Below are 18,158 nucleotides of genomic sequence, written 5' to 3'. Positions count from 1 at the left end.
TGTAGATGAAAGTTTCTTTATTTCAATTTAAAGCAGGCACGTGCAATACAACTCCTGGGCTGTTTGCTCTCCCTCCATCGAGGTGGAGTGTACAACATACAGTCATTTGTGCGCAAAACCGATTAAAGAGCCAAACCTGCTCCAACAATACAAATTGCGATTATATGTGTTTGCTTTTAGGGTAAGTCACATTTAACTGGATGTCTGATTTGTCTTTTGTGCAGCATATACAAATGGTACATGTTTAACACTAAAGGATTACAGTTGGGAGGAAAAGCAAAGCCAGGAAGCTTTTCATTTCAGACACTGAACACTGGAATAAAAAAAAAAACTTTACAGATGTACAAAAAAAGGATTCACACATAAGAAAACACAATGACATGACACAAATCATTTTCCACAAACATTCACCAATGTAGTAAATTTGCTAAAAAGTCTAATGAAAGAGACCTGAAACAATCTCACAAGAAGAGCTCAAGTGATAAGTGCCCTGTTGCTGAAAATGTGCTTTACATTTTCGGGGCAAACATCAAGGCTGAAGATCAACAGTGGGTTGTGACACCTGTGTTTCTGTAGAGGCCAGCTGCCCTTCGCTAAAAAACCCCAACATAGCAGCCCACTGCTGCAGTGCTGACTCAGCATTCTGCTTCAAGTGCAGTATAATGCCCTCCCTGTTTCCTACATATGGCCAACCCATGCTGCTCTCTTGCCTCGGCGTTATACAACTATTACAAAATGCCTCGCGTGTCACTCGTCAGCTGCAGTTTCCAACAGGGAGGTCATTTCAATAAGACAAAGTCTGCACTTTCTGGTTTGGCTGGTTGTTGGATAGCCAACACCAAACATGGCCTAAAATATGTGGAAGTGTTTACTTTAGGTCTGCAGCAACAGGTCTGCAAGGTAGAAACTCTGAGTAAGACTTATGGTGTCATATAAGCAGCGTGATTTTTCCAAATGGGCTAAAACTTCACGAAATCCTGTTTTTGAAGGCATTTCAGGCGAGGATGGGGGAAAAGGTTAAAGCTGGGACTGGGGCAGGTCCACTAACATTAAAGGGGAATTCTACTTATTTTTCAATATGTCTGAATAATTCATGGTTGAGATTCATTCAGAATGGTCCGACTGCAGAGAAGTTCACAGATTTTTCTGTACAGTAGTGGTGACTGTAACCAGAGGTTCTGATATATATACATTGCTAATATAGCCAATTTACTCACAAGCCAAAAAGAGCGTTGAACCTAGTTTTTTGAAGTAATGTTGATAGTGGTCAAATAGTGGTAAACTTGAAAAATTAAGCTCTATTTTGCCTCAATGTTTCAAGTACCTCTGTGCCACGAGTATATGTTTAAAAACAAATTTAGGGAAAAAACCTTTCATCAAAACTATCAGAAAACAACGTCTCTGGTATTTGGCAGTGAATTCGCAACCATGTCATGCAACAGCTTTGAGATGCCTCTTTCAGAAGCATTAAACCGTCTGATCATCTGGTTTCTTTCACCACCAATGGCTCTAGAATGGAGCAACTCACAACAAACCTCTCTGAATAAATGTACTTACATCTTAACCATTAAATCATGCAGAAATGCTGAAAAAATAGTGGAATTCCTTTTTGGAAAACTCTTTGCTATTGTTGGTGCAAGAAGGCAATGATTAAAAAGTGTATTTAAAAAATCAGGAAGGCCTGAATTGAAGATGCATTGTTTGAGCTTATGTAATTAAGTCTAAATCACTTAAAGTGCTTGTGTAACAATCTTAATGAAAACAATAGAATCAACTTCTAGAATCAAAACAAAATCAAATGATAAAAAATGTGAACAGTGGTTGGGGCTTGAAGTTAAATTGCCATTTAGGTGTTGTGAAATGCAACAGGGCCTTACGTCAACAGAAACGGCTACACAATATCAGTCCGCACCAAAAATATCTGGAATGTTTAAAGGCAGAAAAACGGTTGTTGTTCCCTCACTTCCCCTTTCTGAAAGATTAATTCCACTTTGGATATGTATACGAAAAAAGCTATATATGCGGGTGCATAGCTTTTGCAATAACATATTAGCACCACTTAAGCTGACATACACAACATTGACTATAGATGTAATAATATTCCTGAATGAGTAACTTCCATTCGCCTTATTAAAGAGACATCACCCCGGTAGGCAAAAAAAAAAAAAGCAACAAAAAACAAAGCTAAAACTTAACTGCCATTAAGTAACAACATACTGCTAAAATTGTACTGCAACTCTACATGATTAAGCACGCATTAACTACAAACAGGCAATCAGGCAAAAATGTTGAATAAATGTCCCTGTGGTACAGTCACACAGGTCACATGCAACATGCTACAGCAGCCAGGCTTACTGCTGAGCTGTACTAAAACAGCAGCCAGGTTTACTGGAGAACTAATCACTGAAGGCAGGTATTTGTCTATGTTTTGCATTTTCACTTTTGCATCCTTTCTGAAGCACCTCAAAAACATAAAGCATGCAAGATGTAAGCTTGTGAAGACAGAACTGATCTGAACTATGGGCCTACTGTCTGATTGCCTTGCTTTACTAACATATGACTAGCTTATGACTAATGAGATCTATGCTCTGGGTTGAATACAAGTACATATTCTGGCTCTGCAAGCATGTTAGTACAATATAGGTCCCATGCACAATGTCTCTGAGTAAGAGAGTAATACAGATACTATTGTAGTGGGGGCGGTGTAACGTCTCTTTAATGGCTTACACAGCAAGTGAGGGAGGATCTGCATCCGTTTTCTGCTCGGGCGAACAGCACAGGAAAAGCCGACTCCTGAGACTCCTGAAGGCGAACCTGAAGTACATCATGTGCCCCATGGCAACGAAGGAGACGGAGATGATAACTAGCAGGCCAAAGGCTTCGGGGTTAGGTGCGAGGATGACCATGACAAAGTGCAGGAGGTCAAGGAGGTAGTTCATAGAGTTCTGGACGCCGTTGATCACCCCTCGCTCTGCCTCGGCCACATTCTCTTGGATAAGTTGGGTCACGGTCAAGTCGAAAGACCAAAGACCTGAAGAAAAAAAACGGGGGGAAATGAGTCACCGGGTGTCATGCACTTCTTTTACTGCCACATAAACGCATCAGCAAGAATACATGATGATCGATTGGCATCAAAGGTTGACTTTACAACTACAACTGTCACACTGACATAAAATCACAGCCTTTTTCCTCCAGCAATACAGTAATTAAGATGAAAAAGAAGCACATTACACTTGCATTTCTTTTCTTTTTAAACAAATATTTGAGGTGGCAAAATCACTAACTTTTAAAAATCTATATTTTCACTATTTTCTCTGTATGCTAGACATGCATCAGCTTGTAATGCACTGATTAGGGTGATGCAAACTGAATGCTGAAATCTAGGCTTGCACAATCATAAAATAATAATCTTATTTGTTTATTGTATCTAACTATCAAGCCTTGTCCTGTCACAGTTATGTCTGATCGCATTTACTGACTGCAATTATTTTCCATGTTGTTCTTTCACAATCATATATTCACGTCACAACAATCAGAATGTGAACCGGCTGCATTTTCAGAGTGTTTTCATTCATTAGTCTATGGCAAATGTTTGCAAATAAAAAAAACTGAGTCATTTTACTGCTAATCAGGCATGTCATGAGTCTTACAACAAAGGTTCTCAACAAAGGTTCCTACTTCTGACTATTGTTATATCACCTTCAGATGCCAATGGTTAGTTTTGTTTTTTTGTTTGGTTATTTGTTTGAGCTTGAGCAGTTTCTCCTGTCAGTTGGGAGCTACTAAGTATCAACAGCTAGGAAGCATAATAGCTAAATAGCCAATTCGGCCACTTCGGTTGCATAAAATAATTAAATAGGACTAAACTGACTGTTAATCTGAATAATTTATGTTTACATTAATCATCAGCTACAATTTTAAGATTGTAAAGTGACCAAATTGGCTGGTAAGCTATCTTGCTTCCCAACTGTTGGGACTTAGTAGCTCCTATTTTAAGATTAAGAACTTTTTTACTTACAGGTATTTGTTTTAACCCAACTGATGAACCAAATTTACATTAGTTGTTGCAGGTAAATGATAATTGGAGTCAGCTAAAAATAACTGTGATCAGCTCTAATCATTTTGATCAGGCGATTATGTAAAAACTGTGACAGGCCTAGCCTAAATCATCACAAACTTGTTTCAAACCAAACCAAATTGATATGCAAGTCAAAGACAGGCTTGCTTATGTGGTTTCTGACACTTTTGAAACCTAAATTTTGTCTACAAATAAGTAAACTGCAGACACCAGACACGTCTTGGTAGATCGATTACATTTGGGACTGTGAGTTTGGTTTTGCCTTGTCTACTTACTGCATGTCTACTTACCAACTCTAGCAGCAATTACACCAGCAAATAGTAGACTGATGGACATGTAGGACTCAATGTGTGGCATCTCCTCAGCCTGCATGGAGACGTTGACCAGGCCTTGTGCTTCAGTGGTTAACATGCTGGACATGGTGGGGGCCTCAGGCAAGGGGGCGTTGTTGCCCAGAAGATGGCTGATCATGCTGTCGAAGGGCGAGACACTCAGGTCGAAGGGGCTGCCGGGGGCGAAGACGGACACCACGCAGAGCATCAGGCAAGACAGCTGGGCCATTCCAGCGATGAAGCCGGTCCGGATCAGGCCGCACTTTTTCCGCACCCAGGTAAAGGCCACCGTCCCACAGATACCCGACACGGCCGAGGCACCCATGAGCAGGCTGAGGATGGAGCCGTTCAGGCCCTGGGTGTAGGCGTACCCCGTGGTGATGCAGTCAAAGCCCAGTACAGTCATGTAGAGGAAGGCCAGGGACATTCCAGCAAAGAAAATGGACTGGTTATAGTAGGCCACCCAGCCATCCCGGAAAGTGCGCAGGGGTTCAGACATCTGGTAGCAGCAACCTGGGTTCTTCTCTTTATCAGACTTCACTATAGCAGCCTCATTCATCAGCTGAGAACCTTCTGCAGGGCCTTCTGTGTTCTCCAGTTCTGAGAAAACAAAAAACAACACAAAACACACAAGTTAATCACTACAAACAATGTGAATCGTGAAAGATGCATCAATGATTACCAAGAAATGTACTGCTTTTCCTTTCTTCGGGCATGATTAATATAAAAAAGACAAAGTCATATTAGAGAAAGTCATATTTTGCAATGTTTTGCATGTGAAACCAAAAGTATCAAACTTCTCAAAGCAAGCATCCTAATCGAGGATCACCCTGACATTATCTAGTAAATATGAATACAATGTAAGGAGGGACCTGTTCAGACAAATGAATAAGGGCCCAAAAAAGTAAACAGTGCAAATAACAGTATAAGAATCTGGCTTCCCTACATATCTGTAAAGGATAGAGTGTTAGAAACCCACAAAGGAAAACAAATCTGCTGACTCATAGTGAGTGTTTCATAAGACAGGGTGTTATCTCGCAACTGCTTCCAGTGGTTTTCATCAGCTGCTTGCAAAACAGCCCTACAAACAAAAAAAAAGAAAAAGAAGAATAAGAAGGAAACCTTTCTGAATGTTGAGGTGCTTCAACTCCTGGTCACCAGTGTCTTTCTTGCCTGCCTTAATGGCCAGTGCTGGAGTCTTCTGGTAGACCTTCCAGAGGAGGAAGTACTCCAGACACATAGAGCAGAGGTTCCAGCCAGAAATGAAACCGCAGCCCATGAAATGAGATCCGAAGGCCATGATCTGGCCCACCAGCATCGGAGCCAGAATGTTAGTCAGCTGGTCGATTATTCTCACCGTGGCATTCATGTCTGAAACAAGAAGAAAAACATTTTCATATGAATAACTTGTGTCAGCAAATATTTCATGTGAGCTGCACCTGCCCAGATTGCTTATGGCCCTATAAAATCCTATAGCAATTGTGTCTCTGCAGGTTTACTGAGTTCGCCTAAGACCCCAGAACTTTAGCCTCCAGAACTTTAAATCCGGTTCCAACATTCCACCAAGGCAGCGGCATAAATAACAGGAAATGTTGCATTGTTATTGTTAAGTTGTATTAGCCAGAGGAAACGAGATTTCTAAAATGGTCAATTATAAATGCAGCTCAAAGGTAGCAGCATTGATTTTGACAGGCGCTTATCTAGTGTCATCAGTGAAAACCCTACTGAAACCTGACCTGCCAAGCTGCTGCGGTCATCTCCAGCCACAACGACCACCCAGTCCCTCTGAATGGTGATGGACATGGCAGTGCTGGCCAGGTTCGCAATGTTGGCAATGGTGATGACCAAAATGTAGCATGTCGTCTGTTAAAAAACCAAAAGAGCTGTTATTAGAAACCTGCTGCAATTAAAACTGCATTACTATTTTCTACCACAAACATGATCACATAAAGATTGTAGTAGCAGAGTCAAACATACTGACTATGCCGGAACAAAATGTTGTATCTTAGCTGTCCAAATACAATGATGAATTAAAATGGTCTTAAATAACTGCAGTTACATCTTGGTACATTAACTTACATTACAAATTAAGTGTTTTTCTTGTGAAGTTAATTTCACTTTATACAAATTTATTTATGCAAAACTACAATCAAAACATCCACCTATTTAACTACTACCTCTTGAGGGGAAAAAAATCTATAATCTTTATTTTGCTAAATCATCACAAAACTTCAAAATTAATTAAACATGAATTTGTAGCTCTCGGTTAGCAGGTGGCATGAAGGTGTCAGCTTGCAAATTAAGAGTAAGGTGACTTTGCTGGTAAAAGTGTTACACAGCATTACCTAATACTAGTGCTACTACTAATAATAATAGTAATACACTGTGTCAAAATGTGGTTATGAGGTTTTCTTGCAGCAGCGCCAATAGGCTATTTACAGGGATGAATGGTTTCACGCTTTTCAGGCACTGTCCAGAACAAAAACAACAACAGAGCTTACAGTACACTGTTTGCCTTATGGGTCCTGCATTATCCCAGTAACAGTGAGAAATACAGCCATGCTGTTTTGTTATTGCTGTTGTCGAGTTACAAGTGAGCCACACTGGAACACGGGCTGCACGGGCTAATGCTGGCTCAACAGCACGTCTCCTTTGCACATGAGACCTCTGCGTCCTGCTGACAGAGCACTGCCATTTCGCTCTCATGTTCTGTCAAATCCACACACGGACACTCTCGAACTTTAAGGAAGGCCTCTTAAAAACCCTCAACTCAACCCTACCCTACCCTTTCTGGTACAATAAGGCTGAAATGTCCCAGAATGGCTTCTGAGGAGTCCCAGCTGTTTCTAGCTTAGGAATTGGGGGGCTTTTCCAGAAGCATTTTTCTGGAAGTATTTGGCAAAACTAAAACAAAGCTTGGCATTTAACCCTTTAAACTCTCAGGGACTCATATGAGGGTCTCTTATAACTACATGAATAACCTATTAGTTTCATAGTAATTAACAAATAATTATCTCTCTTAAAAAGGGGGTTCCTCAAAGGTTCTTTGGTAAAGGAAAAGTTATCTATAAATCCATTACAACTCAAAAAAGCCTGTTGATGCATAAATAGTCCTTTTCTCCACCTGTTGTATGTGGTTCTTAAAATAACCTTTTAAAAATGGTTCCCTATAGCACCAAATAGGGTTCCACTCATGTTACAAGCCAAATAAGCATTTCTGGTCCTATACAGAACCCTTTTGCTACATACAGCTTAATACATAATAAGTCTAAAGTTCAGTAACTGAATAACAAGCTTGCAGATTAAGAGGTTAAAGCACAGAACAGCATCAAAGTCTTTAATATTTTACAGTTTCGAGCTTCCCACAACCACCAACCAAATTACTGATCATGCACAACTCAGTAACATCACAACCTTTTTAAGTGTACAGCATGATTGTTGTGCATTTATTCTTGTAGCACTACAGTTATAACTATAAATAAATACTCACAAGCAACCATCCATTGTAGAGGACAGTGAGCTGTTCTTTGAACTGGAAAACCAGCATCAGAAGTATACCGCACAGGATAACTGCACCGTTCTGGACGAGCAGGGACGTCTGGGCCACTGAAATGAAAGAAAATCGACTTTAAGCTGGAAAAATAATGTTTTTACCGCATGAAATGTTCTAAGGGTTTTTAGCACTTATTATTTACATTACAGGCAGTGAGTCTGTACATGTGAACAGATCTCCATGAGACTGGACTGGAGGGGTTAGGTCAGGCTTTTTACCTCTGAGGCGTGGGTTTTTGTCCACCCAGTCTCCTATAATGGCGCCCAGTAGCAGGACCGAGCCGGCCACCACCAGGCCATACACAGCGGTCAGGAGTAAACTGTTGCCATACAGCTCGACCAGGAACACTGCTACAGCGAAGTTCCACATACGGTCCCCCTGGAATGCAGGTGAAAGGTCAGTGGCAAAGCACGAGCAGCTATCTCAAGCAGGAGAGCTCGTAAAAGAAAGCGCTGCCAGCAAATCTGATCATTATGATTGGTTTTAGAACAGACGTCACTTGGGTTCCAGGACATTTGGGGCGCACGACAAAAACAGGATTACACAGGTATCGGCAGGTATTTGAAATCATATCACAAAGCATATCACAATCAGGCAGATGTTTAGACGTGACCAATATTTGAAAACAATGCTTGATGACGTATTTATTTTATTTGAGATAAGCAGAATGTTTAGGCAGCGGTGGGCTAATGGCCCCCTACAAATACATAACACATTTGCAGTCCAGGTGTATTTGACTTGAATGTTTATGTATCGGCAGATATTGGATATCAGCCAAGAATTCCGATATATTGGTGCATCCCTGACAAACACGTAGCCCTGTTTTAAGGTTTTCTGGTTACTAGCCGAACTACACTTCACCAGAAATGATGGCAGCTCGAAAGAAAGCACCATCAGCGAGATTTCACAGTCTGAGCGAGTTTTGACACCATCAGTACCTGAAGGAACTGGTCAAGCTGGACTGGCACACAGAATGCCCTGCATGCGCCTTTGAATTTCTGCTTTGTATTAAACCAAAGGGCAGACTTACCCATGTTGACAGGGCATGTCCAAGGTAGATGAGGAATTTTGCAGACGTGAAGAAATCACGAACAGAGTCTGCAAAAGAAAACACGTGTTTGTAAAAGGCTTGAATACTGCTGTTTTTAAATGACGCCACGGTTTATTGCAACGCACTCAGCATGTTGAGTTTGCAGCTTTTCTTCTGTTTCAAATCTGTAAAAATAAAGTAAAAATAATTAAAAAAAACTTACCACAACACCGTTTCTTGGATGTTGTGTTTTCCATGTCGACCAAGTTTGCGGCACTTTTTTTTTCTTCCAGTGAACCAATGTAGTCTAGGCTGCGTTTATTCCTTCGTGTCCAATAATCCCCAGCAAAGAAATAACAGAACAACAAAAAGAGATATTTCCTACGAAACGACGCGAATATTTCTCCCCTCTCCCCTCCAAACTTAGCTATCACTGTAGCTGAAGTTGGAAAGAAATAAACCCCCTTAGAGGGCTGGGGTTTTAAACGTTAAAAAAGAAAAAAAACCCGACAATTATCAGCGTTTATTCCTCTCGCCGCTCGGACCCGTCTGCTCTGTCCGAGCCTGTCGGCGTGTTTATCAATACAAGGCGCAGTCTGCGCATGCGCACAGCGTGACGCGTCCCTAGAAACTGGGCTGCTTTGTTTTCAAGGGCGAAAAGCCCACCCATCCTGTGTTATTCTCTTATTCTCTTTTTTTACCTCATACTTTGCACAATAACTTGATTTAGTCCTTGGGCTCTTTTCTGAAAACTTAGAACACACTGCTGCTATTCAGCTGCCCAAAGGTTTTGTCTTGGGGGTGTCAAAGTGTAATGTTTGTGGTGGGCTGAAGGCCAAAAGGACAAAACAATACACAAACACAGAAGGTGGACAGGTTTTTTAACAATGAAATAACATTTCTGTTACTAAAATGGTTCAAAATGCAGTTTTTCTAATGAAAACAATGATTTACTTTAAGAAATGCTTGGCTATTTTTAATTTATGTGTTCAGCATTTATTTATTGAGGAAAGCTTTGTTTATGAAAAATAAGACACAGTGACTTGTGCGAAAGCTGTGTCTTTTCTAAGACGCATCTCATTCTGGGACGCGTGGGGTGCTGGAGCCTATCCCAGCTGTCACTGGGCAAAAGGCAAGATACACCCTGGACAGGTTGCCTGGCCATCGCAGGGCAGACAGACAAACAGACACACTCACTCCAAGGGGCAACTTAGCATGTCCAAACGGCCTAACTGCATGTTTTTGGACTGCGGTAGGAAACCGACACAGACACGGGGAGAACAAGCAAACTCCACACAGAGAGGACTGTGGTTGCCCGGCTGGGGACTCGAACCCAGGCTCTCCTTGCTGTGGTGCTACCCACCACGTCACCGTGCCACCCACCACCGCTTTTGGAGTCAGGTGTCTGAGACCTGTTATCATAAAGCTCCAACACGAATAAAAACGGAGCTGAAGTTCACTGTGTGACGATTCACTTCACCGTATAACATTTACAGAACAAGCTGAGCAAATATAGGCCAATTGATACTGTAGGCCTAAATGGACAAAGGCCTGAATAGGATGCTGTTTCTGTTTGCAAACAGCACTTACTCAGAAAGATCTCCCCCTCACACTCCCATCTCATAGTCCCATATTCACTGAGGTCATTCTGCCTCAGCCTCAGGCCTGGGGAGCCGCAGGAATGTGCAGTTAATTCAGCTGATGTAACCTACTACCTTACCTGTGTACATGATGTAAGCTACGACCAACTTGAAGTCCTGTGTTGCTGTGACTCACGTTCAGAAACCTGAGAGGAAGAATTCAGCTCTTTATTTGGACATAATGCCGCTGATACCCTTACAACAATATCTATTGTAATACAATAAGAAACTGTCAGATTTCTACAACACCTCTATAGCAGCCTATTATATGCTCACTTCTTATGCTGCTCTTGTAGTACTGCGATAGAGTAATTTGTAATTTTTGATACCCTGTAGTAAACGGTAGTACTCTACAGTCCAGATTTACCATAAGAATCTTATAGGAATCCTGTAGAGATTTTTTTTGCACTACTATAGAGTTTCTCATTGGAGTAATTTTCTGGAATGTAAAGTCTCTGAAGAGTAATTAAGTGTGTAAAAGGTTGAAGTCATTATTTTGGCCTAAAATAGAAGCTGAGAGGTTTAGCTGAAAACTTCGAAAATCTGTGAAGTGTTACTGACTGGTCTACGATAGTAATGCTACGTGAAAGTCAATGCAATATGTCACTTTTAAAGCAGGCGATATGTCACCTAGCAGTACAATGAAAAATGAGTCCTGCCTCTCTTTCTCACTTTATCTCTCTCTCTGTCTTTCTCTCTCAATATTCACACAGGATATGTAAATGTGCTTGTGTAGCCTCAGCTTGTTCACATGTAAGCCATTAGCATGCTGCCATGGACTCCTGTGGAAAGTGCTCTGTGTACTCCTGCCCTCCTCTTTTATTGATTCTCTGCATGGAAACTCAGCAGCTTATCAGTCCCATAAACGTGACATCTCAGGCGCTGATCTCTGGTTGAAAGAGATGACGCTGTACTTTTCAGAGACAGAGGAGATTTTGACTTTTATATCTTGTGAATTTGACTGTGGAGGTTTTGCAGGGAAGCTGGTCTTGAGTCAGCATTTTTACCTTCATACCTGTAGATATCATGCCTGTACTTCCAGATACATAGATGCCAGTATACATTCACTGTATATAAAAATAGGACAATTTCCTTCTCATTGCATGAGTAAAAGTCTGAGTAGGAAGGGTAAGATAGCACAGGAAACTTTAAACCACTTTAATCCTAAAAGGCTGCACTCTATAAAACATGCAAGCAGAACTGAACACTTGGAAACAATAACTTCATGGGTAGGTCTCTGGAGCTACACTGTTTATTATTCATTTAAGGAGTATGAGTTTTTTTTTTTCATAGTTTTGCTGCACTGGCCCCAGATGATTCAAAGGGGTATTCCAGCTGGTTTTTGCGTTTTTCTGCATAATCCTATGCATTTATATGTGTGTGTGTGTGTGTGTGTGTAGATGGATAGATAGGTTTTACATATAATGTCATTTTTGCTTGAATAAAAAACCCACTAAAGATATTGTGTCTCTGGTATCTGGCAGCATATTCATAATTATATAATTTTAGAGGCATTACTCTTTAGACAACTGCTTCCTATCATAATAATAATAATAACAATAACAATAATAATAAGCATCATCATCATCATCATCATCATCATCGTCATTATCATAATTACAATTATTGTTATTAATTATTATTATTAATATTCATAACAATAACAACAATAATAATACATTTTATTTACACATTGTCTTTTATACATTCAAAATGCATCTTAAAGTGCTTAAAGTACAACTCTGAATGTTTAAATCTTAACAGTTGAATTATAGAGATATTTAGAACAATTTATGAATTCCCTTTTAACAACTGACACACTTTAAAAAACTGTTTATTATTAACTTCCCCCCTCAGAAAGTCAAGGTGACATGAGAGCTTTGTACGTCTACCCACCCATAAGCCAGGGTTTCTATTCTCAGGCCCACATGGCTGCAGCGCTTGTGGCGCGGCAGCTCTTTAGCCAACACCACAGAATTTTGGACCACTGACAGCCATTTCCAAACAGGTTGGCTTTGATTCCTCCTCACTCAGAGACAAATTCATTCTATTTAGGTCACTGAATGCTTACTTTCTCTGACAAAAAATGCTAACAAAAAATCCCTGCAATGTAACATCCATTTGAAGGCTACATTCAGAATACTGCACAAGGTCCATGAAGCACAACAACCTGCTGTTATGGGGATGTTTCCCTGTTTCTTTTCTGCTTTTGTCTATTATGGGGCAGAAGTTGACCTTGTTGTCTGTTCACTTCTCCAAAAGGAACTGGTTTGATCCTGAGAGCCTGGCTCCTCAGAGTGGAAATTTGTGCTGATTACCTCACATTGACCATACTGATTCAGCAAGGTTTTGGAGATGTGAAAGTGTTAAGATCTGATCATGATCACTGTTCTGCAAAACAGTGATAGGATTCACGTGATATTTGCTTGATATATGCCCAAAAGTTTGTAGCTCATTCAGTATTTCTTTTGAAGTAAAAAATGTTAATAGGGAGTTTGCTCACCCTTTGCTGCAGTAACAGCCTCTACTCTTCTAGGAAGGCTTTACACTGCAACAGGGGTCATCAAATAAATCTGACCTCTGGCCAAACTCTCACAAAGTCTCGCATTTAGCCACAAGAGCATTAGTGAGGTTGGGTACTGATGTTGGATGATTAGTTCTGGATCACTCTAATTTGTCCCAAAAGTAGGAGACTCCATCCAGTACTTTTGGGACAAGTTGGAGATTTAGAGCTCTAACATCAGAATGCAGTTCCACTGTTCCGCAGCCCAGAACTTGGGGTCATGCGCTGACCCTTGCCATTTGGCATTGTGACCTTAAGCTTAAGTATGTGACTGCTCCGGAGTGTCCTATTCTATTGGTCGACAATTTTCTATAGATTATACAAGCTGTATATGTGCATTGAACCTCTGTATCAGGACCTTAAAGTAAATGAATAATTTGAAGCGGTGTCTGAATACTTTTGTACATAGTGTATGATGTAATGAACAAGCCGCTTATCCTTCTGGATTGTGGGGGGAGCTGGAGCCTATCCCATATATATCCCTTATATTCCCATTCTGAGGGGCATAACTTTCCGGAACAAACCAATTACTTTTGGAGAAGTGAACAGACAAGGCCATATATATGCAAATACATATATTTTTCAGTTTTTGATACTTTCATGTATATATATAGAGGTTTTGACCCAACAGCAACGATGCATATACAGTGGTGCTTGAAAGTTTGTGAACTCTTTAGAATTTTCTATATTTCTGCATAAATATGACCTAAAACATCATCAGATTTTCACACAAGTCCTAAAAGTAGCTAAAGAGAACCCAGTTAAACAAATCACACAAAAATATTATACTTGATCACTTGTTTATTGAGGAAAATGATCCAATATTATATATTTGTGAGTGGCAAAAGTGAACCTTTGGTTTCAGTATCTGGTGTGCAGCTATAACTGAAACTAAATGTTTCTGGTAACTGTTGATCAGTCCTGCACACTGGCTTGGAGGAATTTTAGCCCATTCCTCCATACAGAACAGCTTTAACTCTGGGATGTTGGTGGGTTTCCTCACATTAACTGCTCGCTTCAGGTCCTTCCACAACATTTAGATGGGATTAAGGTCAGGACTTTGACATGGCCATTCCAAAACATTAACTTTATCTTTCTTTAACCTTCTTTGGTAGAACGACTTGTGTGCTTAGGGTCGTTGTCTTGCTGCATTCTCTTGAGATTCAGTTCATGGACAAATGTCCTGACATTTTCCTTTAGAATTCTCTGATATAATTCAGAATTCATTGTTCCATCAATGATGGCAAGCCGTCCTGGCCCAGATGCAGCAAAACAGGCCCAAACCATGATACTACCACCACCATGTTTCACAGATGGGATAAGGTTCTTATGCAGGAATGCAGTGTTTTACTTTCTCCAAACATAATGCTTTTCATTTAAACCAAAAAGTTCTATTTTGGTCTCATCCGTCCACAAAACACTCTTCCAGTAGCCTTCTGGCTTGTCCACGTGATCTTCATCAAACTGCAAACGAGCAGCAGTGTTCTTTTTGGAGAGCAGTGGCTTTCTCCTTGCAACCCTACCATGCAAGCCACTGTTGTTCAGTGTTCTCCTGATGGTGGACTCATGAACATTCACATTAGCCAATGTGAAAGAGGCGTTCAGTTGCTTAGAAGTTACCCTGGGGTCCTTTGTGACCTCGCCGACTATTACACGCCTTGCTCTTGGAGTGATCTTTGTTGGTCTGACAGTGGATTGGTGGAGTCCAAACTCTTTAGAGATGGTTTTGTTACCTTTTCCAGCCTGATGAGCATCAACCACTCTTTTGCTGAGGTCCTCAGAAATCTCCTCTGTTCGGGCCATGATACACTTCCATAAACACATGTTGTGAAGAGCAGACTTTGATCAATCCATCCATCCATCCATCCATCCATTCATCCATCCATCCATCCATCCATTTTCTAAGCCACTTCTCCGTCAGGGTCGTGGGGGGTGCTGGAGCCTATCCCCTGTTCTTTAAATAAAACAGGGTGCTCACTCACACCTGATTGTCATCCCATTGATTGAAAACACCTGACTCTAATTTCACCTTCAAATTAACTGCTAATCCTACAGGTTCACATACTTTTGCCACTTTCAAATATGTAATATTGGATGATTTTCCTCAATAAACAAATGACCAAGTGTAATATTTTTGTGTTATTTGTTTAACTGGGTTCTCTTTATCTACATTTAGTGAAAATCCAGTGATGTTTTAGATCATATTTATGCAGAAATACAGGAAATTCTAAAAGGTTCACAAACTTTAAAGCACCACTGTATATATATATATATATATATATATATATATATATATATATATATATATATAGTATTAAATGTATTAACATAACAAAATCTTGTATCTCACTATTTTTGTTGTCTTTCTATTTTTTTATATAATTGGAAAACTCTAGCTGCCCTTTACTTTGACTGGAGGTTAAGATGAAGAACAGATTAAATGGTCCAAAATAACTTGGAAAAAAAATCTCACTACATTAACTTACACTGAGAGCTGAGTTTTCATTCTCTTGTAAAGTTATCATTTTGAAGACATGAGATTTTGATCCAACATCAGTGATATGATAAATTATATGTTGCAGTTTCAGCATTATTTAGGTAGATCATAGGTAGCCTTTATGTGCTGTTATTCGTATTTCCCTTAAAATCTACTTATTACGCCCAAGTTTTATCATTCAGTACCTGCATGAACTACAATGCAAACTGGCTGGAGTTATTAAGCTACTGTATGTATGCATGTAATAAAGATTTTGACCTGCTGGTCATTTAGAGTGCTTATGTATTTTTAAGCAAAGGCCAGATGTCTGTTATCTTATGCACCTGATTGCAGTGGTACAGTAACATAAGACAACCTAACAGAGTGTGATCCAGTTTCACTAGAAAACACCTTTTTTTAACAGGAACATCCTCATGTCATGTCACTATGAGTTTGGAATATGAGGTATTATTCTGTGGTCAGTAGATTAGCTGCATTACCCTTTCTTACACCACTAAATAAAAAGAAATTACCAAGCCAGAATACCTCATTGTGTGTGGTGGTCATGCACATTTGTTGTCTGCCTTTACAGGCCATGACGCCTTATGCTGTGGGCTTAGATGAAAAAGGGTGGATTATTTGGCTGCATTCTGCTCTTGGACACCTAAAAATACGTCAAGAATCACACTTAAAGTCTGAAAAATAAAAACAAATTACTCAGGCATGATGACTGTGCTGTTTTGTTGATCTCCATTGGCATTGTGCTTGACAGTGGTTTGGCTCTTGGTATCCTTTTTTGGTCATGTGACCTTTCGGATCATGTATCATTTGCTCTCCTTTCGTGGAATCTGCTTGCCTGGGCTTGCAGTGGAACGAGACATCTTCACGTCTAGCTTTAAAAACACGTCTCTTTAACTCCTACTAATTGTTTTGACATATTCTTAACACAGTTCCCACAAAACGCTGGTTCTTTTGCTTGATTTGTTTGCTACTGCTGTTTGTTTTTTTGCTGAGGCATGAGACGTGTTTGTTGTAAAGGAGTCCACTCATCCTTTGCATTAAGCAAACTCTTGGACGTGGATGGGATCCAAGCGAAAAGAGACATTACACAGGTGTGCAGAGTCAATAGAGCGATCTGCAGAGTCCATACACTGCTGTGGCAATGACCAAGGCCAAACAAGTCCGCGTGTTTGTGACTTTGGAGGCCGCAGCGCATGAGCAAACACAGGTCATGTGGTCAACCACTAAGCCTGTTAAGAGTGACCAAAATCAACAGGGCTATAGAGGAGAGTAGAGCGCACCACACAGACAAACACCATGAATCAGTAAACGCCTGTTTGAGTTATTATGAATGCAGAATGTAGAATTTCACAAAATAGAGGAGTGTTTGCGGACAAATAAGTAGAACCTTTATCTTCAAGTCACCTGCTTAAAAAGGGTTGCCTGTTTCAGAGGCCCTTTTTTTCGCCTGAGGGGGCCGTGTCATGCTGTGATCGGTTGCTATCTCTATCTTTGATATTTGATAACACTTGGGGATGTAAAAAGGTGATAAGTGCCGTCCAGGTTTTGTTAAATTCAGTGTTTTTGGTTTTGACACAGATGAATCTTTTCCACTAATATATGGTCAGTTAATACATTTTATGTAACAGTTATGTAAATTGTTTTCTTTGATTTCCAGTTCATAACAATAGTTTCTTCTCAGTATTCAGTGCTGTGAGAAGTCCCACTGATTTGCTTAGCTATACAGTTGTATGCAAAGGTTTGGTGAGCCCTGGTCAACTTACGTTCTGTTAATTTGAAAGGCAAACAACCTACACATCCTCTACAGATAACACACTTCTGCACATTTTAATACGACATATTGGAAAAATAAAGAATAAAATGTGGCCTCTGAAAATGTTATGAAACAATACATTAAACTGAATGTATGAACAGAAATTGTGCACTAAGGTTTCGCAGCCAAATGGCGTATTTAAATGTGTTCCCTGTAGAGCAGGGGTGTCAAACTCAACTAGTAAAAGGGTCACATTTAAAAGTCTCCTCAAATCTGTGAGCCAGAGAAAAAGGTGTTTTTATTTCATTTTTTATTAATGTTTGCTGAAACCCCAGCTAGACATTTATTCAAAATATGCAAAAACATCAACAGTCAAATACAGACACCTGTAGTAGACCTTGAAATATTACACAGACTCTTGAAATATTCTAAATTTAAATGTCCTCACTTGCTCTGTCTTTTATTTAAACCTTTGCATTTGCTTGAACTAGACACCTGGGGTCCTTACTTTGCTTGCAAGTTCATTAAGACTTGGGCTCAGTTTCTGAGCCGCTGAGCTGATGTTAAGTGTTTATGTTGGTTAAACCGAAGCTGAAATGCATTTTGGTGATAACACTAGTGTGGAATTGCGTAGAATTGTGCAGAATTGAGGTGTAACTGCTGTCCCATAAATTGGTGTTTGGGTAGGAGAGTGGGATCACATTACACTGCA

General features: G+C 40.1%; 1 protein-coding gene across 1 annotated transcript; it reads right to left on the bottom strand.

Moving 5' to 3' along the window:
• slc40a1 (solute carrier family 40 member 1) lies at window positions 1–9,554 on the bottom strand. Its single transcript, XM_017713504.1, has 8 exons — window positions 9,217–9,554; window positions 8,994–9,061; window positions 8,182–8,341; window positions 7,901–8,016; window positions 6,147–6,273; window positions 5,533–5,781; window positions 4,369–5,010; window positions 1–3,031 (listed from the first exon to the last, which is right to left on the bottom strand). Exons 1-8 carry the CDS (start codon window positions 9,248–9,250, stop codon window positions 2,724–2,726), a joined length of 1,704 nt encoding a protein of 567 aa, XP_017568993.1. The 5' UTR covers window positions 9,251–9,554; the 3' UTR covers window positions 1–2,723.
• Between the last annotated feature and the right edge of the window lie 8,604 nt (window positions 9,555–18,158).

The sequence above is a fragment of the Pygocentrus nattereri genome, chromosome 6 (assembly GCF_015220715.1).
Source record: "Pygocentrus nattereri isolate fPygNat1 chromosome 6, fPygNat1.pri, whole genome shotgun sequence".
NCBI classification, from domain to species: Eukaryota; Metazoa; Chordata; class Actinopteri; order Characiformes; family Serrasalmidae; genus Pygocentrus; species Pygocentrus nattereri.
This window is presented reverse-complemented; position numbering and strand designations above follow the sequence as displayed.

Excerpts from the sequence above, each read along its gene's own strand:
- slc40a1 (XM_017713504.1), bottom strand. The coding sequence starts at position 9,250 with ATGGAAAACACAACATCCAAGAAACGGTGTTGTG. Across the intron at positions 8,342-8,993 it reads GACATGCCCTGTCAACATGG|GGGGACCGTATGTGGAACTT; the intron begins GTAAGTCTGCCC and ends CCTGCATTCCAG. Across the intron at positions 5,782-6,146 it reads TGACCGCAGCAGCTTGGCAG|ACATGAATGCCACGGTGAGA; the intron begins GTCAGGTTTCAG and ends TTCTTGTTTCAG.